At 50.4% G+C, this 24,668-nt stretch overlaps 1 protein-coding gene across 1 annotated transcript in view; it reads left to right on the forward strand.

The window, feature by feature from the left end:
• Positions 1-24,668, forward strand: part of MARCHF6 (membrane associated ring-CH-type finger 6) — a 2,224,824-nt gene that overhangs the window by 1,410,958 nt on the left and 789,198 nt on the right. The window contains exon 18 of the mRNA XM_069613753.1: positions 1,660-1,797. Within this exon, the coding sequence (XP_069469854.1) occupies positions 1,660-1,797 (138 nt within the window). The remainder of the gene's footprint in view (positions 1-1,659; positions 1,798-24,668) is intronic.

Below are 24,668 nucleotides of genomic sequence, written 5' to 3' on the forward strand. Positions count from 1 at the left end.
GGTGTTGCTGGCTGCACACAGACCGTCTACAAGATCTTTGTACGCGTGCAGATCGAGAAGATTTGAGGCGTGGTGCAAGGAACGTGAGATTGACACCATCACTTGTCCCACCACTTCAGTGATGGAGTTCCTTCTGTCACTGGCCTCTGCAGGCCTTCAGGTCACCACAGTCAAAGGCTATTTTTCGGCCTTGTCTGTGTTCAAAACATCCCCGGATCAAGGTTTGTTTTTTACAATCCTGGTAATGTCACAATTCCTGAAGGGCCTTGTAAATAGGTTTCCGCCAAATCCCTTTGTTGTCCCGGATTGGGACCTTAATTTGGTTCTGACATTTCTAATGGTGGCTGCCTCTGAGCCTATGCACTCTTGTCCATTACGGCTTCTCTCTGAAAACAGCCTTCTGGTTGCTATTACATCCGCTAGGCGGTTGAGTGAACTACAGGCCTTATGCTGTAAACTACTACTACTAATGCTACTTGTAGTGTTTGTTCAATTGTTCCGCCTTCAGAAGTCTATAGTTACTTTCTTTTTAAGGGCTCATTAGCCCGTTTGCTTTCTCTGTTTTGCTATGCAGTGTGGTGTGCTCGGGGGATGTGGCGGAAGAGGGGGAGCTGAGGTTGGGGTGTAGTGATGTGGTTTTTATATGACGCCTGACGTCACGTCCGGAGCCGATGACCAGATGCCGAGCAAGACGGATTGATGGTCGACGACCGGCTCGAGGTCCATTACGCCCAGTGTCGAAACTTTTCCGAAGCAGCGAAGCTGGAAGGAATATCCGATGAGGAATCTGTGGGAGAAGAATCCATAGAAACAACATTACGGTAAGGTAATTTCTCCTTCTCTGCCGAAAAGTTCAAGATCGTTCGCAAACTATTTTGCTTCAATGAATACAAAGACACAATTTCCTGATGCGGCTGAGCAAGTGGAAAAACATGAGATAATTGATATCAAGGGGATTTGGGGGCAGCTATTTTGTATCGAGGCACGTATGGACCAGAGACCGAAGGGTGTCGAGGTGCTCTTGACTTGGATGCTATAGGGTGCCCCCTAGTGGAGAAGAATTTTGACAAATGGTGCTGCTGCCACAGAAAAATCTAAAATAAGGAAGCCATGGGAGGAACATCCATCATAAAGAACATTACTTGGGGGTAAGTAATTTGTTCTTGGTTTGTCCTGCCACTGTGCTGTGTTGGAGGGATCAAACTGTTAAATCTTTTTGGTCGTAGATGTTTAGCCAGCATAGCTTTGAAATTGTTGTCCACTGATTCAGTAATCACGCATACTTGTTCCCCTACATTCTAAGTTACCTCAAAATGGCAGTCTCTTGCTTAGTTTTCAGCTGCCAAAAATGCTTGGATCTGAGAAAGCAACTGCCTTCGTTTGTACCCCTGTTTTGCTACTGACACCACCTTTCTGCATTTAAAAAAAAGTTTGCTGCCATTGCTGACACTTGAGAAATGAAGAATCAATTTAACAATAAATATCTATCAGAAACCCTGATCCTTAGGTAGGTGATTATTTAGTTTGCTTATGGAAGTGTGCAAATGTAGCCTCTATCAAAGTCCCCATCAAGGTTTAATTATGTCAGTTAACATTTGCTTGGCTTAAAAAAGTAAATCTGTGTATATTGTTAATCAAAATGTTCATTTCATCTTCCAGTGATGCTCCAGTCAGTGAACTCTCTTTGGAGCTGCTTTTGCTGCAGGTGGTGCTTCCAGCTTTGCTAGAACAGGGGCACACAAGGCAATGGCTGAAAGGCCTTGTACGGGCTTGGACTGTCACAGCTGGATACTTACTGTATGTATAACTGACTGTGATTGCTGCCTTACTCGTGGTCCGATGTTAATTATTTTAGAACATGTTCTTCGTCATGACTGGATTTGTTTTGCATTCTGTAAAAAAGCAGGTATTTCATATTGTGGAAGAAACCGGTCCCACAACATATATTTTTAAATATACCTATATTGAGTTTTCAACATTTTATGACAGTTGATCATGAGAAACGGCAGTGGACAGCGCTGAACAGATAGGGTGACTAAAATCATTCCTCAGCAAATACTCAGTACACAAAGAGAATCCTTAAACTTGCAAATATCACAGATCAAAAAGCAGTAGGTTACCATAGATGATCACCAGCTCATAACGCGTAAAATAATGCAGTTTGTTACTAGACCATATATGGATCATGGGGGCATAAGAACCGATGGGTGGATGACTGATGGGAGAAAATGGTCCCATTTAGAGTAGAAGGGGGTAAAATGTATTCATACTTTTTCTGGTTCTCCGTATTTTATTTTCTGTGGTAGACCATCTTACAATATAATTTTGCCAAGCTTCAAAGGTGGGAGAGTCAACTTCTTAATATATCAGGCCGACTTACTGGCCCTGGCTGAAGGTCTGCACAAGGCAAGTGGGCTTGACACCTTACCCGACGTTTGACCTGCAGCAGGCATCCCACTATGGACTCCCCAATGCCCAGTACAGGAAGACAGTGGAAAGGGTGGTCCTGGTTTTGGGGCTGAGTACCCCAGCCAAGCCACTCATGGCCTATGTGCTTTAGGGCATTTTGGATAAAGGCCCCCAGATAGAGAGAGCATTGCCCTTGAATGCAGCCAAATCTGATTCCAGTGGCACATTGTTGCAGAAGACATGTTGCACACCAGCTGTGTATCTAGAGCGGACTAAAAAATATAAGCCAGTCAGAGGAGACTTGCCCTTTCTTTCGGCTTGGTCTTCTCCAGAAGGGTTGCTGGTCCATGCCGCCATGGTAAGCTCACAGCCAGCCACATCTACCTCCAACCTGCCTACAGACCGAGAGTCCAAGAAGACTGCCGCTCTAGCGAAGAAGATCTTTGCATCGTGGAACATGACTCTTAAGGCAATTAATGCCAACTGTGCCTTTGCTAAATATTCTCATGTACTGTGGAGAACAATCATTGAGGCAGCTGATAAATCTCCCCGCAAGGGAGATGAGAGATGACTGTTTAGATATTTAATTGTAGTGTTTTCAATGGATTGGCTTTCTTCCGCAGATTCCTCATCTACTAGATATCTGTATCCAGCTCTGCTGCTTGGAATTTCTTTCGACAGGGGTCGTAGTGGGCCTCGACTCGCCTGTTGATCCATCTTGCTCGGTACTCTGCTCCCGACACGACGTCTGACATCGTATATATACCACATCACTGCGCCCCATTCCTCAGTTCCTTTTTTCTGCATGCTCGACTCGCTGCTCTGAGGAACATGGTGAATCGAGTATTCAATGTTTTTTTTCCAAGTTAAATGTTTAATTACATTTTTTTAGGAAATACATCATACTTCATAAAACACAAAGGGAAAGGAGTTGGGAGGGCAGAGACAGGTAAAGCTGCTGGGGTAGGACATTAAACGGTCACCATTTTCGCAAACCATGACAGTGTTGGAGGGGGGGGGCAGCAAGCTAGGTCTGTTATACTTTCCAACATGGGAGTAAAATTACACTCTACCAGCGTAGAGAGGTTCCTGGGAATTACAATACCCAAGTACGTAGTGGCTTGGTTTCTCAATTCTCATCCCACCTATAGTGCTCTTTACTCTAGTTGCAGAGTCATCGGCTCCATTGGGCATTAGATTAGACTAGGGGATGTTTATTTTCAGGCCAGAGAAACGGCCCAACCCTTTTATTTGAGCGAGGATCTCAGATAGGGATATTTCTATATCTGTAAGGTAACATAAGATATCGTCTGCAAACAGTGAAAGTTTGAACTTAAGCTCCCCATACCGAATTCCCGTGATCTTTTGGTTTTCCTGGATTGCAATTGCCAAGGGTTCCATTGTAAGGGCATATATCAGGGGAGAAAAAGGACAACCTTGCCTAGTTCCTCTGGATTGGTGGTAAGGGGCTGAGATAAAGCAGCTATCTGCTACCCTAGTGACCGGGTCATTATAGAGGGCTAAGATACATTCCCTAAATTTCTTGCCAAACCCCATCATCTGCAAGTGTTTTCCCATGTAGCACCACTCCACTCGGTCAAAGGCTTTCACTGAGTCTATCGAGACCAAGTAGGCCCAGGGTTTCGTAGAATACACAAAATACCTCGGCTATCTGGGTGTCATCCAGGAGTCTTTCTCCTCTTGCTGATTGAATTGTGGCCACCCTTCTCGCATTTCTTTGCTCTCTTAATCTCTATGCCAGGATTTTATCAGCTCGTTCCCCCCTCTCCATGTATTTCTGTTTGAGGAATGCCAATTGCGTTCTGTCAGGTGAATGAGAAGGGCTATCAATTTGGCCCTGTATTTCTGTGTTTTGCCCGGTCCCCTGGTGGAATTTGGGGCTTCAGTTTCCCCCCATACTCCCCCTTGAAGCCCCTGCGCTGCTCTTTCCCACTTCTTTTCGCGCCTATTCTCATAAGGATCCCTCACACCATAGCCTTAAATGCCCCTCATACCCCCTGGAATCCACACTTCGCCATTGTCGTTGAACTGGAAAATTTCTCCTTTTGACTTTAGCAGTGTTTAGGCAGGTTCCTTATCCTTTAACAAAAGGTTGTTACAAACCCATCTAGAATCATGTCTACCTGAAGGCCATTCCCCTAATCTGATTTTTACCAGGTCATGGTCTGACCACGGTATGGACTCTGTGGTTGATTCGAGGACTCTGTTTTTTTAAGGGACTTTTAATCAGGAGGTAGTCTATTCTTGAAAAGGAGTCGTGCACTTTCGAGTAGTAGGTGAACAGGGGGTCTCGGCCATGTACCTGGATGAGAGTCCACCACCCCCAATTCTGCATTGGTCTGTTGAAAGCGCCAGGCCTCCTTGTATTGTATGAGGGACGCTACTTGGGGATCTGCTCTTTTTCTGTCTACATCAGGATCCAATACTATATTGAAGTCACCTCCTATAATCAAAGAGCCTTCGACAAACTCTTGAATCTTACCCTTCATTTTGTCACAAAATTCTTCTTCCCCCTCATTCGGACATTACAGGGAGATTAAGGTAGCCACATTCCGTTCACTTCACCATCACAAATAGACCCTATCAGTCCCTTGATTCCTCACTTAGGACAATGTTTAGTATGCGAGCCACGAGCACTGCCACCCCTTTCTTTTAGGATAGAGTGGAGGCATGGAAAACCCCATCTATAGACTTAGCTTTAAGGACTGGCTTCTTCTGCCTCCGCCAGTGCGTTTCCTGTAAGAACATGATGTCCAACTTCAACCGGTTAAATTCACGAATCGTTATAAATCTCTTATTCAGGGATTTTAGTCCTCTAACGTTCAATGAACCGAGTGCCATTGTATAAACCACATTAGCAATTCAAAACTGTAATTTAGTCATTAATTCTCCTCATAATAGTGCTGTCTAATTTGAAAATTGACCTCTGACACCAAACATAACTTCCCTTTGGGATCCCAACCCTCTGTAAAGTAGCCTTGCCTGAATTATACAATTTACAAACCCACATGCGTCTGGACTCCCAACAGCATCCTGGACATCGCTGGGCCAGACTAGCAAATGCTACAATGGGTCCCCAATGGGACCTCTACTTTCACATTGACACCTCAGAGCTCCCCCAAGACAGCCCCCTCACCCACTGTCAGCACAGCACCCGGATCCCAGGCACAGAGTAGAACCTGCCCAAGTGGAAAAACAAATCATACATCTGGGATCCGGCCGGCCTCACGGCCCCTCATGGAACTTTGAGTACTTGCTTGTCTCCTAACGTTGGGAGCGCTAACCTTTCCCCTTCCAAGGGCTATTGCCGTTTGCCTCATCCCCTTCAGATTGAGGAGGGGACACCGGATTCATTTTCTTAAATTTACAGAGCCCCTTAACTCTGCGTCTTTCCATAGCACCTTTGCTTTTTGGGATCTTACTCTGCACCCCATCTGGCCCCTCAAGGGCGATCCCCGGGGTCAGCCTCTCCAAGAATTACCTGTGTCACTCTGCTGATGTCTTCCGTGACTAGCTTATATTTGTACCCCTCAAACTCAAAGGCGAGTGAGAAGGGGAAGCCCCATCTGTAGCGCACAACCTTGGAGCTAAGCCATTTAGTTAGGGGGGTGCAAAGTCTTCTTTGGGATTATGTGAAGGCCGAAAGGCCTGGAATATGGTGATTTGGGAGGCTCCCCAGTCTACGGGCCCCTCTTTCTTTCTCGACATGTGCGGGATCTTTGATTTCTCTGTCTAGTAATGGTATTTTACCAATACTGACCATGGCCACCTCCTCCTTCCCTCCCCCATGCTCTACGGGCTCTATCGATGGTGGGCTTGGTGGTATTACCGTCATTGAAGACCTTTCTGATGACTTCTTTGATGGCTTTTATTATGTCCCCTTGAGTCTCTCCGTCTCTTAATGGAAACCCAAAAAAACTCACTGTTTTGACGCTCTGTTTTCAGTTATCCATTTTCAAGGCACATTTCTCTTCCCTCCTTTCCAATTCTGAGATTCTCATGTCCATTTGAGTCTCCAAAACGTCAATCGAGGATTGGTTTGCCCCGAGACCCTGGATCCTGTCGTCCATGCTGTCAATTTTCTTATCTAGCCCATAGAGCCGTCTGCCAATGTCGGACCTGAAGCCCTTTATTTCTTCCAGCAGGGCTGCCATGTCCCTCCTCATAGCTTGGGTGTCCTTCATGACGGGAGTTGTTGGAACGGGCGCCGTCGCCTGGGGTTGCTGGGGACCTGCTTCATACTTGTATTTTTGGAGTGAAGAGGCCCAACTCATTGGTGTAGGGCCCCCAGGGAAGAGGTCAAGTTCAAGGCAGCGTCTTGTGTCTGACTCCCCACAACTCCTTGGCCTGCTGAACACTCCCCTTCCTGGGCGGTTAGACCAGCTCTAGGCTCGCGGGAGCTACGTGTCCTTGGGGTGCTGGCATGCTCTCTGAAGGGTCCAGGGCTGTCGGGCTTTCAGGGTGCTGGGAGTGGTATCAAGAGGGGCAACGTTCGCAAGGCACTGCCCTCCGCCTGAGTGTCTCTCGGAAGTAATAGTGTATTTTTCTTTTTTCCCCTAGCCTCCCTTAAAGGCTGGAGAGGGAGAGTGTCTTGATGGGGTGGGCAGACCCAGAGCCTCAATCCGGGGTTCACCGGCTCCAGCCGCGAGGACCCTCCAGGGGGGCCCACAGATATAGCAGTCCCCCTCTGTTAGGGAGAATTCTCATAAATGGCTGATTTCCCTTACCTAATGAGTCCCTCAGCAGCTTTGCTGGATTTCTAGGGTTTATTTTTTTCACCTGGTAGGAGTGTGAGCCTTTTTCCCACTCTTACATGTGTTTTGCTGTGTGTGTTTTTACCCTTTTTGTGATCTTGGGCACTGGAGCCTCACCTACTCCATGGCCTGATATTTTCATGTGTGTTACACAGCACCTTCAGTGCAGTGACACAAGGTTGTCTTTGAGACTTCCCACCAACATCCATTACACCCCATCTTACATGGAGTATTGGAAAGGGTTAATTCTTATTGCTTTTTGTCTGTGTCTCTTGGAGCATTGTTTCGCTCCCTTTACATCAAGACTTGGCTGGTGGCAGTGGTAACTACCCTAACTTTTCTACTGCGGTTATCGTATAAAACCATGGTATTGTTTTGGGCTATTATATTAGCCTCGAACATAAACCCGCTTGACCAAATACATTTTATTTTGGCTCAGGCTGGGTTTATTCGCCATTTCTTTTTGTTAGTCTTTCTCGTGTTTTACTCTGCACGCCAAACTGGGGATGATTCCTTTGTTCGCCGTCTTTCCACGGGCTTCTGCACAGAAGCCCTCCTTAAGGCGCCTGAAAGTCTAGGGAAGGCAGGATGTGAGTGAGGGATCTTCGGACCCCTGCCATGGGTTCCCTTGGTAATCCAAGTTGTCACACTCCTGTTTGATTGGCTGAGGGGACTGTCCGTACCAGGGCAGCCACCCTGCTGTGTGATTGACAGCCAGGCTGTATGGATTGGGGGAAAACTGCATAAAAAGCAGGTCTCTGGGAATGGAAAGGCAAAGTCACCACTGGTACGAAAGAACCAACGAGGAGCTGATAAGAGGACCCCTACAACGACTGAACCGCCCGGTGAAGCCCTGCTGCAGGTCTGAATCGTCAGAATCCAACGACAGAGGAGATCCCCCAGGAAACTTCTTCCCTTGAGCTGGTGGGACCAACCAGTTTGCCCAAATTGCAAGCTTGAACCCCTTTTCTGGTCGAATTCGCTGTATAGAGCTACAGTGGGCCGGATAGCCAGGAAGGTCGGACCCTGCTTGAGTTTTAAGGAGCGCTCCTTTTATTTCTTGCTTTGCTCTGCTGCTGGTTGCTTCCCTGGGTAGTGCAGAACCCTCCAGTCTTCCTACTTCTTGTCAGTCCGACAGTCGCTTCAGGAACTGTGAGCCTCAGGAACCGTGAGCCTGCAGGAACTAACAGGAACATCCGCCTCAGCTACAGCTTCCTCTCCGTTTTAAGGTACTGTGCAAATCTGGTTGTTTGTTTCGTTCAGCTGCGGTGAAAGTGTTTGAAATCTTTCTCCAACCCAAGGGTATGTCCTTCTCTTCTCTTTGAACTAACTTTTCTGCCAAACGACCTCGTCGGAATCCATGGCACGAACGTTACCGCAAACTACCCTGAACTGTGTGATCTTGAGCAAAAGACTTTTGACCCATTGACTTTGGCCCTTAGCCTTTTCTACCAGATTATATCACTGTAGTTCCTCTTCAATTGCCCTGAGTACTTACCTGTTGGTGTGATTTCATTTCTATTAACTTTGTCTTTCCCTCCCTTTTAAATTGCTGGTGTTCCATTTTGCTCCCACTTCATTTTGTGAGCTTAACTTGTCTGTAATTTAAGGGAAGAGGTGTGGTGTATTAAGAGTGTGATTTTTAAACTGCTTATAATAGTGTAATGTTATACAACTGGAGTAAAATAAATGTATATGCTTTTACTTGAAAACCTTGAGTCAGTGTTTGCCTGAATCATAGTAATTGCTGTCCTTTGTGTAACTATCTGATACTGCTCACTTACTCTTGAAATAAGTCTGGCTGCTCAGCGATCGCTACCACTTTAACTGTGTAGTACAGGCTTGTACCAAAGGTAAATTTGTACGGTCACTTGTAGTCTTAATTGTGTATGGTGTTCCCAAAGGGTACTGCATATAATTCTGCCTAACGCCCTCCCCAGCAGATTCAGCTGGGGGCAATCGGGGGTGCGAGGGTCACTGCAGTTTTCCCTCGAGATTTCACTTTGGCCCGGAGGACTGATGCCCCTCTTTAAACTGCAGGCTACTAGGGCTGGCTGGTTCCTCTCCTCATGTGGGGGCAGTCGGGTGCTGCACCGTGTCAGGCAACTCGCTGTGCCTTCCTTAGCTCTCCCCTCTCCCTGGGTGCAGCAGGCACGCACACGTCACAGCAGTGCTCCGGGTGGGGGATTCAGGCGACCGCTCCCCGCCTGTCACTCGCTCCTCACCTGTGGGCTCCTCGATTCGAGGGAGTCTCGCCCCTCGGTAGGGGCGGGGGGCGCAGGCTTCAGGGTCTTGGCCTAGGTGCGCCTCCTCCCAGGGCCTTCTCCATACCCCGGCCTCAGGTCGCGACTCTGGTTCTCGTAGCCAGCTCGGGAGCAGGGCTCTCCCCGAGTCAACTGCTGCTGGACGTACCTTGGCTCTTCTGATGCCCTCAATCTCGGCCATTGGACCCAATGGGGGGGGCGGGTTCACAGCGCAGTTACTTCATCTCCGCGCCCCTTAGTGGCTGATCGTATTCACTGCTTTCTGACTTATTTTCATCAGATTTGCTTTGTTCATTCGACCGTGAGATGTCTGTGCCTTGGATTTCGGGTTTCAAACGGTGTACCAACTGCCACTCTAAGATGTCAGGGACCGACCTGCATGAGATATGCGTGTTGTGCCTCCAGCACAGGTCACGACACTGAGGGGTGTGCGTCGTGCGCTAAGAACAACCTGAAATCGGTGTGCGAGCTGGCAGCTAAACTCTTGTTAGGCCAACTGCCTTCGAAGTCACCTGCACGGTCGACCGTCCGGTCCTCCGAGACCGAGTGGCCTATCCCAAAAAGGAAAAGGAGAAACATCGACGTAAGACAAAAAAGCAGTCCCACTCGAGGAGCCACTCTTCATCGTACAAGAAAAAAAATCTGCACCTGTTAGGCAGAAGTTCCCTTAGGGAGCACTGCAGACGATTCAGACTACAGTTATATGCAATAAATCCCCTTTGGTATCAGTCTGTACCACAAAGATTTAGTTGGTAGCTGTGGCTAAGTAGTCAGACTTATCTCAAGAGGGAGATGAGCAGTATTCAGGGTTTACACATTAGGACTACAATACTATGGAACAAGGAAACACTGACCAAAGCTTTGTATCAAAAAGAATATATATATTTTTTTTACACACTCTAATGTTCACACACAAATCACTATTATAAAAGCAAGTTAAATCAGTCAAGAAAAGTATACACAACTCCCTATTTAAATTGTAGACAAATTTGAGCAAGAGTGAAAACTGAGCAAAAGGGCACAGGGAAAACCAAGCAGAAATGGCACTCTAACAATTTCTCAAAAGGGAGGGAAAGGACAAGTTATACAGGAATATACTCTTAAACACACCAGCAACACTTCCCAATAAGTTTGTGAACAAGTTAGGCAAGGCAGTACTTTAGCATGTATAATACTGAGGTGAAAACCGAGCAAAATGGCACTTCACAAGTTTTAAAAGAGGGAAGGAAAAGGTAGTTATAAGAGTTGGGTGCACCAACGCATTTCTAGGTGAGAAGCAATCTAGAGAAGGCAGTTGTAACAGATTTTGCCAGAGTCAATTGCCTGTGCCAGAGTCAGTGGTACAGGGCAAAGGGCCCAGGAGCAAAATGTTCTTGTAGCTGCAGTCAAGTCTTTGTTAAACGATTCGAAAAGGCGGTTGCAGAAGGTGAAAGACAATGTTAGATGATGGGGGCGGCCAACCCAGTAGGTAAGTAAAGGATTTAAAACACCTTTAGCAGTACCCAACGAAAAGGGAGGCCTGGCGGAACAATGTACCTTAAAAGTGGAAGAGGCTCCTGCGGTGGCGGTAGTTCCTGCAGTTCGGGAGATCCAGCAGAGGAAGAGAGGCTCTCGTCGTGGAGGAAGGTTCAAGTTATTGCACTGCCCAGGGATGAAACCAGCCGTGGTGCTGCCAAACAAATAAAAGGTACGCTCCTTTAAATCCCAGTCCGGGTGGACGGGTGCCTGGCTATCCGGTCTCCTAGTGCTTGGCACTGGCGATTCGACCAAGGCAGGTCCTGGAAGGCGGTTGGCGAACTGGTTGGCCACACCAGCTCAAGGGAAGAAGACTCTTGTAGGTGAAGATCTTCTCGAGTCGTTGGAGAAAAGTGGTGTGGATCTGCAGCAGGGCTTCACCGGTGGTTCAGTCGTTGCAGATGTCTTCAGCTTCTCTCCTCTTTGGCTTCTTAGTTCCAGTGGCGACGTCTTGTCCTCCAGTCCTCAGGACCCTGCTTTTATGCAGCAAGAACCCATTCATACAGCCTAGCTGTTATGATATGATATGGCATTTGTAACGTGCCTATACACAAGTGTTTCAAGGCGCGACGAGGCAGGGGGGGGAAACAAGGGGAGGGAAACAACGATCCTACTAGGCCAGGTGTCATTCAGATAGTGCAAGGGTAGAGGGGAAGGGAAAAGTGCAAGGGTGAAAGGGAGAGGGGAAAGTGCAATACAGGGTTAGTAGAATAACAAGATAAATACTAAAGCCCAGCTGGTGGCAAGTGCAAGGTAAGTGCAGACAAGTGCTCGGAAGGGGGGCTGTAGGGATGCAGAGAACAGTCCCGCAGTGCAGGGGTTGCCAGGGAGGCAGTGCAGGGGAGAGAGGCTGGGCCAAGGACCGAGACCGGTGAGTGGCCCAGTTGCGGATTCAGTGCAGTTTCAGTAATTTCAGCAGGGGAGAGGTGGGAGAGAAAGCGGAGGCAAAGAGGAAGGTTTTGAGGTGCTTCCGGAACCGGAGATGGTTCTCCTCAAGTTTCAGGGAGGCAGGAAGGCTGTTCCAGAGGGAGGCCCCTGCTGCGGAGAGAGATCTACCCCCAACTCGTTGCTTGGAGAAGCGGCTGACCCTGAGGGAGTTGGAGGCGGATGAGCGAAGAGCTCGAGAAGGAAGATATTTAGGTAGAGAGAGTTGAAGGTATTTTGGCCGAAGGCCCCAGAAGGCCTTGTGGACAATGCATAGGGTTTTGAACTTGATCCTCGCAGCCACTGGGAGCCAGTGAAGCAATTGCAGTCCTGGAGAGATACGGTCCCTGGGCTTGAGGCCAAGGACAAGTCTCTCAGTCCTGTTCTGGACGAGTTGCAAAGGGCGGAGAGTAGAGGCAGGAAGATTTAGATAGAGGCTGTTACAGTAGTCCAGCTTCGAGAGAACCAGGGCTCTAGAGACAGTGAGCTTCTGGGGGAAGGAGAGGAAAGGAAGGATGCCTCTGAGGAGGTGTAGCTGGTAGTGTGACTTCTTGGAGACGTCAGAGATGTGAGGAGAGAAGGAGAGTGTGGAGTCGAAGATGACCCCGAGGTTTTTTGCCTTGCAGGTAGGAGCAGGAAGAGGGCCAAGAGAGGCCGGCCAGAGCTGTTACTCACACAGTGGGGTGGCTCTCTTGGCGGGAGAACCCCCAGCCTATCAGGGCAGAATGCGACTTGGGTTGCGTAGGCAACCCTGTCCAGTGTGTCTATTCCCCCTCCCACACATCCTGTCTACCCCAGACTCAGTGGCGCCGAAAGGAGGGCTTCTGTGCAGAAGCCCGCCAAAAGGACGAACAAAGGATCCCAGACCTGGGTTAGGACTATAGAGAAAGAAATTAAATCAATATTCTGGCAATAAAAACCTACCGGAGTAAAGTTAATATTAAAATAAACCGGCGGTATGTTAGAGGCTGTCAGTAAAAGTGGTAGCCTCGAACAATGGGAAAATCCCATAGGAAAATATTTGTGGTCGAATATTTACGGTAGTAACCACTGCCACCAGCCAGAAACATTTGAGACAGGGACTGTACGGTACCCCCTCGAAAATGAACACTAGGGAAAAACTATTAACCCTTCCCAGTACCTCCATAGTAAGATGGGTTGTACTGATTTTGTTTATAAGATTTGACTAGTAAAGTCAATGGGGACTTTACATGTCCTGGGAGACAGTAGTCAGTCCCAGGGTATGGAGTCTGTTTGGGGGTTGCTACGACACCCCTGTGGTACGGCACGGAGGGTGCTGTGTATCACACATGTAAAAAGATGATTCCTATGAGGGTGAGAAAAACCTCATAGGCCATAAGCACACACGATAGCCTAAAAAACAAAAAAAGGTCTCACTCATAGCAGGAGAAAAAAATAAACCCTTCAAATCCAGCAAAGCTGCTGGGGGTCTCTATAGGTAAGGGAAATTAGCCATAGAAGAGAATTCTCCCTAACAGCACATACGAGATTCCGACACTTCGTCGGAAAGAGGTAAGCAGTTTGCTGGACATTTTTCAAAAACATGCAGGTGCGGGTGCTCCCCCAAGCAGCAGGCCTCGGAGGCAGCAGAGGCACTTGGTACACCCGACCCCACGAACGTTCAATTGCCAGCACCCGACCCCACGAAAGTCCAGTTGCCGGCGCCATCAGCATTAGGGAAGCCTTAGGGCTCAACATCGAAACCCTTGATGGCGGGGCCTTCCTGCGAGCCGCAGGGTTTGCGCATCCTCAACGCCTCCTCAGTGCCATTCGACGCTGACAGTCACCTGATTGGCGCCGAAGGATACGCCCTTGGCGCCGATGATCAGCAACAGATTTTTTGCCCCACTCTCCCAGACTGATTTCTTCAGCTCCATGGCATCTATCTTCGGTGCCAATGGTGTATATGATCAAGAGGACATCGATCCTGTGTACGTAGGGATGGGGAGTGGGGGGATGTCATCTATTTTGATGACCAACCTTTTGGCATTCGCACAAGGGCTTCACGACGCCAGCAGGCTAGACACATCCCCTGATGTGGATCTACAGCAAGCCCAGCCTTACACCCACACCCATGCCAAATTTCATGCACTAGTAGATAGGGTGGTCAGCACCTTAGGGCTGCATGCTGCAGCACTTCCAGTCCAAGGTTACGAATTGACTGACATCCTGGACGAGTGCCCGGTTACTGAAAGGAATATGCCACTGAACCGGGTGATCACCGATCCAGTAGCCTCCTTGTGGCAGCACCCCTGCTCCATTCCTCTGGTCAACTCCACTATGACTGGGAAGTACAGGCCAGCAAGAGGCGACCCGCCATTTTCGTCTCCTCACCCTTCCCCGGAAAGTCTTGTGCAGGCCGCCACAGTTTCCAACAGACACGCATCTTTGATGCAATGGCCAAGATGGTATTTACGTCTGGCAGCATAGCTCTGAAACCTACTAACGTAGCCAGTGGGTTTTCCAAATATTCTTTCAGCCTCTAGAAGGCAGTAGAGCAGGCATCTCAACACATCCCCGAGGGGGAGCTGCGAAACGGCATCGTACAGCTGGTAGTAGATGGGAAGGAGGTGGCCAGTCAGTCGCTGCAAACGGGCCTGGATGTGGCAGACTGTTTGGGCCGTTCAATGGCATCGGCTATAGCATTGAGGAGGCAGGCCTACTTGAGGTCTTCATGCTTTTCACCAAATGTCCAAAACATGGGCATGCAGCTAAATCTGCCTTCAGTTTCGCCTCTAGGGGCAAAAGCTACAGGCGGTATGTGCCTTACGGCAGGAAAGCGCAGCTCCTGCAGGCCTGGCAAGGGCAGAAGCGTTTCTCGCTCTCCGGAAGGGACAAGGGGCGGGGGGCTTCCAGAGGCCAGCAGGCAGCGGTGGGGCAGCTCTGCCCTCTAAGACGCTTTGATTTTCCCCACTCCCAACTTACTGGTTGGTGGACTGCTGTCGGAACAGTGGCCCAATGGCAGGAGATTACCTTCGACGCCTGGGTCCTGGAGCTCGTGCAGTGGGGCTATTGTCTGCCCTTCATAAGGAAACGACCTGACAGACCCTCGCAATATCCAAGCCAACCGGGACAGGAGCTCCAGGAAGAACTGCGAGCCCTGTTGTTAAAGGGTGCCATGGAAGAGGTACCTCCCGAGCAGAGAGGATCAGACTGGTATTTCCTGGTTCCCAAGAAGGGAGGAGGTCTTTGTCCCATTTTGGACCTCAGGGCCTTGAACAAGTTCCTGAGGAAAGACAAATTCAAGATGGTGACGTTGAGAGAAATTCTCCATGCTCTCCAATTGCAGGACTGGCTGGTGTCGATAGATCAGCAGGACGCTTATGTCCATGTGCCGATACATCGAAAGCAAAGGAAGTTCCTGAGGTTCCTCATAGGGGACAAGCACTATCTGTTCAAGGTGCTTGGAGTTGAACTCCACTCCAATGGTCTTCACCAAGCTCATCGCAGTAGTCGCGGCTCACCTCAGGGGATCCCGAGTCCACGTATTCCCTTACCAGGACTACTGGCTGATCCGAGGGAAGTCGGCAGAGCAGGTTTTGTCCCACCTGGAGGACACCTGCCCGCTACTCCACAGGTTGGGCATCTCCCTGAACTTGAAGTCCCATGTGACGCCAGTTCAGAGGGTCCAGTTCATCGAGGCAGTCCTAGACACCCGGGTGGGGAAGGCTTTTACCTCCTGAGGAGAGGATCAACAGCATCACGCAGATAGTGAACCAGTTATGGAACCACGCTGCCTTACCAGCAGCTTCTTTCCTCCACCTCTGTCCTCGTAGCCTCCTGTATTATTCTGGTGCCAGAGGCCAGGCTGCTCATGAGATCTCTTCAATGGGTCTTACAAGGCTAGTGGTCCCAGTACCTCGGAACCCTCTAGGATTCGCTAAGGGTATCCAGGCCTATGGTCAACTACCTTGGTTGGTGGGCTGTCAGCAGTAATCTCATGGCAGGGGAACCATTCTGGCCTCCGTGGCCTCAGGCCTGAGTGGTCATGAGTTAGTCTCTGAAGGGTTGGGGGGCTCACTGCGAGGACTTGCAGGCGAACAGCCTTTGGCCAGCAATGGAACGCAGGTGGCACATCAACAGGCTGGAGTTGAGAGCCATCAGTCTAGCCCTGAGAGTGTTCGCCCTGTCTCTGAAGGGGAAGCATGTCCTGATTCTGGCGGACAACACAGTGGCTATGCACTATCTGAACAAGGCAGGTGGCGTGCCCTCCCTCCCCCTCTGCAGAGGCGATGCAGCTGTGGTTCTGGCTATTGGAGAACCGGATCGCTGTCTCGGCAGTTCATTTGGCAGGGCCAGAGAATACTTTGGTGGATGCTCTGAGCAGGCGGAGCACAGTCTCACACGAGTGGGTAGTGTCTTCTCTCACTGGGGTACCCGATCAGTGGACCTGTTTGCCACAGTGTCCTACAGGAGGCGCAGACAGTTTTGCGCGGGGCATTACCCAGCGAACGGCGCATTAGGTGACATGTTTTATGGTGCATTGGACCTTCCCTCTCCACTGCACCTTCCCTCCGATTCCTGTCATTCCTTGGGTTCTGAGGAGGTTGAAGAGGTTTCAAGCATCCATGAAATTGATTGCCCCAGACTGGGTGAGGAGTATATGGTACTCAGACCTTCTGTATCTGACCATCTGCCCACCTCTCCAGTTGCCTCATCGCCCGGGTCACCTAACGCAATCGGAAAGGTTGGGTGCTGCACCCGAACCCGGAGTCCTTGAACCTACGTGCGTGGTTCTTGAGAGGATGTGGTATGATGACTTGGGACCTCTCTAGAGGTGCTCAAGGTGTTGCTGGCTGCACGTAAGCCTTCTACGAGATCTCTATATGCATGCAGGTGGACAAGATTCGTGCTGTGGTGCAGGGAGCGCAAGTTTGACCCCATTGCTTGCCCCACCACTACAGTGATGGAGTTCCTTCTGTCACCGGCCTCGACAGGCCTTCAGGTTACCACAGTCAAAAGATATTTGGGGCTTGTCTGTGTTCCAGATGTCCCCCCGATCAAGGTTCATTTTTTTACGATAACGGGTATGGCCTAATTCCTGAAGGGACCTTGTGACTACGTTTCTTCCAACTCCCTTTGTTGTCTGAGATTGGGTTCTTAATCTGGTTCTGACTTTCTTAATGGCGGCTCCTTTCGAACCCATGCACACCTGTTCTTTGCGGCTGCTCACTTTGAAGATCGCCTTCTTGGTTACGATTGCATCCGCTAGGTGGGTCCGCGAATTGCAGGCCCTTTGCTGCAAACTGCCCTCTTTGCGGTTCTTTGCGGAAAAGGTCTCACTCATCTTGTATCCAGAGGCCATCCTGGCCAGACAGGTAAGTCCCCTGCTTATTGTCTTCACCTCCCCGAGGATCTCTATGCATCTTCCAGCCCCTCTGCCCTCAATGCGGTACACCGCATTTTCACCCCCCACCTCACTCATCCCCCACATTTACCCTGCGCCAAATCGAGCGCCGCCCCATTCCCCAAGGATCCCCTCACTATTTTAGTTCACCGTGCCACCTTTTTTAGGTTCCAGTTTTGAATGCGCCAGTTTACAGCCCAGCTGACACCTTTGCGAGATAGTGAGCGGACCTGCCCCTTCTCTTAATTATCCTCACTACGCCTTTTGGATGGCCAATGTGCTTATGCAAACGCCTGGACACCGCCGAGCCCTATACTAATGCGTAACCACGCACATCTCTACTATGCATTCCCTTGTTGGCACTGCCACTCGCTAGCTCCTACTGCTACCTTGGGCCTCCGCCACTTAGAAACACCCAGCTACTTGTGGGTGATGGCGCCTACTTAGAATCTCCTCATTAGGCCCAGATTCACAGCACTACTTGCCCCGCGGTGATTCCCTCATGCTGTCCCACTGCGATGCTAGCAGACTCTCACAACTGTCCCACTTGCATTACGCTGCCCCAACTTAGCCTACCCTGACCTGGGTGTACACTACATCAATACTCAGCACACCGTTATCCCACGGGCAGCAACCTAATCCAAGATCACTGGGACCCCCCGCCCCAAACTCGGGCAAACCAATGCGCACCAACCCCCACCGGGGTTTATCACACCCTCATGCACGGCCCACCTGCGGGCCGCTGCCTTGAGAGGATGACAACATCCATGGTACACACACCCTCCTCCAATCACCTTGCCCCGCGCTTCCTTCTGGCACAGATCCCATGGCTACTTTGTTCACCGCCTTTGCTCTCTCTGGGACCTTTCCAACCAGGCACCCCCACTGGGCCCCCCACACCCGGGTGGTCACCTACCTGGAGGGCCACCTTGCCTACATCCGGTCCTTTCGTCGTGGGATGTTTTTTCGTTGGGATTTTTACAGCGAATTTTTTTTCGAAAAAACCCTAAGTTTTTTAGAAAATAGGGGGGGTTGGGTGACCCCCCTCCCCCTCCCAAAATAATTTAAAAAAAATTTGATGGGTTTTTTCGAGAAAAAAAATCGTGATGAAATGACATGGAACCCCTACCTCCACCACCTGACCCAGTTGCTTAATCCACCTTCTCCCACAGTGCCACTCATACCCTGAGCTCTATTCAATGCGCCAGGCACTATGCACACCCCTTAGCACCTCCCAAACTCCCCACCCCCTTATCTGACAGCTGCCAACCAGCCATTAATTCTATCGCTCCTCTCAGCCACTACATTGGTTATACATGTGTTTAATTTTCCTCTCTCCAGTGGCTATCCAGCTTCCTTAATCAAGGACCATAACCACAGTATTTTACCAGTAAGCACCTCCACAATTAAATACTTAGATCTCTGGGACTAAGCCCACCCTTGCAAACCAATTCTGTCTCCTTTCTCTCGCCCTTGGTGCAAACTCGCTACAATATGTACCCCTCAGAACAAACAATCTGAGGGACTTCGAAACATGAAGCACCATGGGTACGTTAGACGTCACAATAGGGATAGTATTACTTGCACGTCTTGTCGACTTCCCTTTTTGAGTTTCAAAAACAACTGTAATACTCTGCAGCTTCCTTTAGATGTCGGCCTATGCATAGCATGTCAATCTAAGCAGATACAAGCATCTGAAATACGATTACGGTAAGTAATGTATCCCTTATTACCTATGTACTCTCACGTCCCGTCCCCTTTCCTCCATACTGCATGGGTGTCCCTTGCTAGGGACGGGAGGCAGAACCTTTTTTACCAGAAAAAACCTTCCACTTTAAATTTAGAGGCGCGCAGGGGCGTGCTCCTAGGAGCATGCGCTCCCCTGACTCCGTCCACCGGCGCCACTCCTCCGTCCATTTTTTCCACGTCGATGGGAACGGGCCGATTTCACCAGCCCTCCTGGGTTTGGCTTCGGCAATGTAATACCATGCACTCTTCCCCGGATACTTTCTTCTGTCTTTTTGTCATCTTTTATCAATCAGGTACTCGGTCCTCTGGCGTCACGCTCCTCCCTGGCACATGTCGACTTCAGCGGGCTTCAGCAGGTCCAACCCCCATGCTCTTTGCCTCTGCTGCCTTGGTCCAGCGCACCCAGCAAGGGCGACTCCTTCCCAAGGAAACGCCTGGACGGGCGGAACCTCTCAGGTTCTCACACCAGCACGAGTACCAAGGCTAATTCAGCTACCGGCCACCGGGCCGAGGGGTCTGTGGACCCTTTCGGAGACAGTGCTGAGGGACACAAGGTTCTTTTACCGGGTGTACACCCGAGAGGCCCACACCGGGTCCATCGATCATGGCTCCCCTTCCTCCCATAGTTCAGGCGGTTCCGTACCAGCCTCCGGCTCCGGTCTCCACACCTTGGCGGCCAGCACTCCTCCACCTGCTCCGGACCATCCCGGCGCCCTGTTGGTCACAGACGAAGAAGACCCTGACACACCCTCGTCAGCCAAGGCCTTCCACGAACGACTCGCAGGTCTGGCAGAGTATTTGGGCCTTCCTCAACCCGAAGTTGAACAACCGGAGGCGGGGGTACTTTTCCAAGGATCTCACTCTACGCTCCGTGGCTAGAACAGGGATCCCGATGCAGATGGACGTTGTCGCCCTGGCCAAAAAGGGGTGGCTCAAACCCCACTCGGCCCAACTTGTAGGCGCCTGGATGCCAAGTATAGGCAGATGGAGGGGGATCCACTCTTGCTGTAGGCCCACCCTCAACTGCACGCTTCGGTGATTGCTGCAGCGTCACTCTACTCGAAGCCTCAGTCGTCCTCAGCCACCTCGTCCTCGGCGCTGCTAGGCAAGGAGGAGAAGATCTTGGAGGTGTACGGGAAGAAGCTTTATTCCAACGCTTCGCTGCATCTTCGTCAATCCAACGCGGATGCCATGCTGGCAGCCGTTAACCAGAGACTTTGACGGGAAATAGCCGACTTCCTTCCAAAACTTCCAGTGCAGAGCAAGTCACGTTTGAAGGCAGGACTGGCAGAGGCTAAAATGGTGGCGCATGACATCATGGAGTCCACTGTGGCCCACATTGACACCTCTGGCCGGGCCATATGCATCGCCACGGACGTGAGAAGGACTGCTTGGATTTGAGCTGCTAAGTTTAACCCAGACGTCCAGGAAAGCATATTTGACCTTCCATTCGAGGCTGGTGACCTCTTTCACTCCACCACCGATGAGGAGCTAGATAAAAAGAAAAACAGTTAGCAAACTGCAAAGTCTTTATCCTTACGAAGGCCATGCCCAAGGCGTACACCCAGTCACATCAACGCTCCGACAAGGGGCAGACGTTCAGAACGGAGGTCCAGGCAGCCTGACCGTTCTGAGTCAGCACCGACGCAAGCTACAAAAAGGGGGGAAGCAAGGGCTTTTTTTTAGTCACCCTCCTCGGCAGCAGCCTCGGAGGGGAAAAAGGCATGACGCATCCCTTCGGGTCCACATGTCTCTGGTGGGGGGCAGGCTTGCGCTTCACGCTCAGTTTTGGCGTCAGAAGTTTGCGGAACCCTGGATCCTTTCTGTAGTATCCACGGGGTACTGCCTACCAAACCCTCCCTCCCCTCTACTCCCTCCTCCCCTCCACTCCCACAGTTTGGGACAGCAACTCTGTTGGCAGAAATTCGGGTGCTCGTCCAGAGCCAGGCAGTGGAAGAAGTCCCAGTCTCCCAGCGAGGATTGGTCTTGTACTCCAGGATTTCCGCCATACAAAAGGAGAACCAGGCTGGCCTGATAGTTGTGTTGGACCTCTCCACCCTCAACCTCTCCCTCCCTCTTCAAACATTTAAGATGGTTATGCCAGCACTCATTGCGGAGACATTGTGCAGGGGCGGCTGGATATGCTCCCTGGATCTGAAAGACGCTTATCTACATGTCCCAATTTGGCAGCCTCATCGTTCCTTTCTGCGATTCAGGATAATGGGCTGCCATTTCCAATACAAGGTGCTACCCTTCGCCCTCAGTTCAGCCCCCACAGTATTTACCAGGCTCATGAATGCAGTGGCAACCCTCCTCAGGGCCACCATGTCTACCCGTACCTGGACGACTGGCTCAAGGCGAGATCTCCAGAGGCGGTTCACCACACTTCCTCAGCCCTTATGATTACACTGCACGAGCTGGGGTTTTCGTTCGACCGCAGGAAGTCTCAGCTGCAGCCTACGCAGATACTGACCTTTCGGGGCCGGATATGGGACAGAAGCTCCGCAAGAGTTTTCCCCTTGGAGGACAAGGTCACATGCATCAAGAAGGCCAATACTCACGTCCTCACCCGAGCTGTGACCTCGGCTTGGTGGTACCAGCATCTATTAGGTATCATGGCAGCAGTCCTACTGGCCGTACCTCATACAAGACTCAAGATGTGGAGATTACAGCTGCACTTCGCAGCCTCATGGAATCAGGAGTGGGGCTCCCAAGCGGAGCTGGTCTGCATTCCTCCTTCTCTCCATCCAGACCTCACTTGGTGGTCCAGGGACTGCAACCTGCGGACAGGCAAGTCCTTCCGGCAGCCGGCCCCACAGCTCACCATCACCACGAATTCCTCCCTGGAAGGCTGGGGTGCCACTCTGGACAACCACAGTGTCCATGGAGTCTGGTCCCTGCAGGAGTCTCCTATCAACTGGCTGGAGCTGAAAGCCATCTGGCTAGCTATCAAAGCTTTCCTTCCGCTCATTGGGGGCAAGGTCATCCTCATCCAGACGGACAACTCCACCAGCATGTACTATGTCAACAAGCAGGGGTGGTTCCAGGTCCCCTCCACTGTGCAGCCTAGCGATCAGCATGTGGGAATGGGCCCTGGTGAATCTACCTGACGGCCATCCACCTTCCGGGTGAGTTCCACCTGGAGGCAGACAGGCTCAGCAGACTCGGAGCGGACAATTACGAGTGGCAACTGAACGATCAGGTGCTGCTGGAGATCTTCAGCAGATGGGGGCACCCTCAGCCTCCTGGGACAACAAGAAGTGCCAGCAGTTTTTTTAGCAGAGGGTGCACAAGGGTGCTTAAGAGAAGTGGGGAAAACACCTGTGGCGAAGGAGAGGGGTTACCAGACATTTGGTCGAAAAAAAAGGTTGACAGGACAAATGGTCGACACCATTTGGTTGAAAACCAAATGGTCGAATCATTTTTTTTTTGTTTTTGGGGGGGTCCCCCAACCCCCTTTTTTTTCTAAAAAAAACCTGTTTTTTCCCTAAACGAAAACCTAAAAAATATATATATAAATAAAAAAAAATTCAACCAAATGGTGTCGACCATTTGTCCTGTCGACCTTTTTTTTCGACCAAATGTCCGGACACCAAGGAGAGGTTACAGAGGTCTGCCAAGGCTGGAGCAAGAGTGTCAATGTTGTCCTTGATGCTTTTGGAAGGGCAGGGGACCACCTGTTTGGAAGAGGCTTTCATGGACCGGACTTGTCTAGAGACAACCTCAGGTGTGACGGGAGAGGAAGGAGTGAAGAGGGGGAGGGGTGGGGTGGGGTGGCCGAGGGAGGCCCCAGAAATGTTGGGGCATGAGTGGGTGCGGAGGTGAGAGCAGTCATGATGTCCTTGGCAGTGAAATTGGAGGTGAAATGTGCAGCCAGGGCTGAGCAAAGGGCCTGGGAGGGTGCAGTAGAGGATGACGCTGCAGTAGGGTTGGCCAGTTCCTTGCAGACTTTGAAAAGTCTGGCCGTGTTGTTGGATGCCGCAGATATGCAGCCTTGAATATAGACTCTTTGGACCGAATGAGGAGTCTGTATTGTCATGATGGGGGCAAGGGGAGAGGAGGAAAGGAGAGCAGAGGCCATTCCGAGAGCAAAAGGGTAGACTGGCCCGGTGACCGATAGGTGGCCAGAGTAAGAGGAGACAGGAGAGAGGCAGAGCCTGCAGACCAGGCATTCAAAGGAGTTAGGAGTATGCCTGAGTGGGAATAACAGAAACAGGGATCCACTCAGGAAAGGTGAGGGCTACCCCACCTCCTTACCTGTTGGACCTGGGCTCGGAGAGGATCTTGTAGCCTTCAGGGAGAAGTATATATGTGACAGAGCTGTCCTTAAACCATGTCTCAGTGAGAGCAAGAACATCAAGATCCAGGAGTTCAAGCAGGTGTCAGAGGAGTGCTTGACAGCAGAGCAAGATTAAGCGTGGCAACATGGAGCAGGTTGACATTTTTGAGAGACTCACGGGAGGTACAGGGGACGGAATTCCCCCCCTCCCCCGTAAGTGGCGAGAATGCCTGAGACATAGCGGTAGGAGGTGGTAGCGGACCAGAAGATGACAAGGATGTCAGTGAGCAGAGTGTAGGCAAGGGAGCCAGGAGGGTTGCAGGCGGCAAGGGAGGCCTGTTGAGAGAGGCCATACAGTCAGCAGTGGGCAGGGGAGCCAGGGAGGCCGTGGAAGCAGATGGCAGTGGAGCTTGTGAGGAGGAAGGTAGAAAGTTGATAAGGCGAGGGAGGAGCCTATCAAAAAATAGGAGGTTGGATTTAGGCCCTTGTACCAGGATGGTACCATTCCAAAAGACTTTTATGATGACCCTGGAGGTGGAGAAGAAAGCAAGAAGGACCTCCCATCGGGTGCCATCATTAATTTGTGAGGAAGAGTAATGAGAGAACAGAGCAACCATATGAGTCCATAGGTCGGGTGAAGGAACGACCGACAGAGGATGTCGATGAGAGTCTCTCTGGCAGAAGCACTGACGTAGGTATCAGTGATAGGTAGGCCTGGGTTGGAGCCCAGTGTGTCCTTCTCGAGTTTCTTCCTGCCAGGCTTAGTGAGAGGTGAAGGGTAGGAGATAGAGAAGCAGTTACAGAAGATAGGAGGGATAGAAAGCACCATAGAGAAGGGCACAGAGTGTGGTACATTCCAGGCAGAGCAGCTGAGGTACGTGGCGGGGGGGGCGGGTGCGAGTAGGCAGGAGGCACACAAAGGAAATAAACACAGGACTGGGAAAATAATTATGGGAACTGAAAGGGTAGGAGAACAGAAAACATGCAGAACAGAGGGCAAAGGGAGTGACCAGTTAGCCCAGTCACAAGAAAAGCAGAATGTGAGTACAACCTAAATTCGATTTTAAGCCACAGGCATGCAAACCATGCAGGATGAAACACACCTAAATTTGATTTTAAACTAATTAGTCACATACCATGCTGGATGAACACATCTAAATTAGAATAATGTGACACAGGTATTGCAGCACAGCAGTACAGAAGTGGGGGCAGTGGAGGTGATGGCTCGGAGTGAAAATGCAATGTGAAAGTTTGACCATGAAGAACTTTGCGCCCAGCTACCCCTTCGGGTTTGGTTCTGCGCTATACCAAATAAACAAACAAACAAACAAACAAACCACAAACAAGGGGACATAAGACAGCAGAGATGGAGCATGTTAGAGGAT

The sequence above is a fragment of the Ambystoma mexicanum genome, chromosome 5p (genome assembly GCF_040938575.1).
Source record: "Ambystoma mexicanum isolate Mex_15411 chromosome 5p, UKY_AmexF1_1, whole genome shotgun sequence".
Taxonomy (NCBI): domain Eukaryota; kingdom Metazoa; phylum Chordata; class Amphibia; order Caudata; family Ambystomatidae; genus Ambystoma; species Ambystoma mexicanum.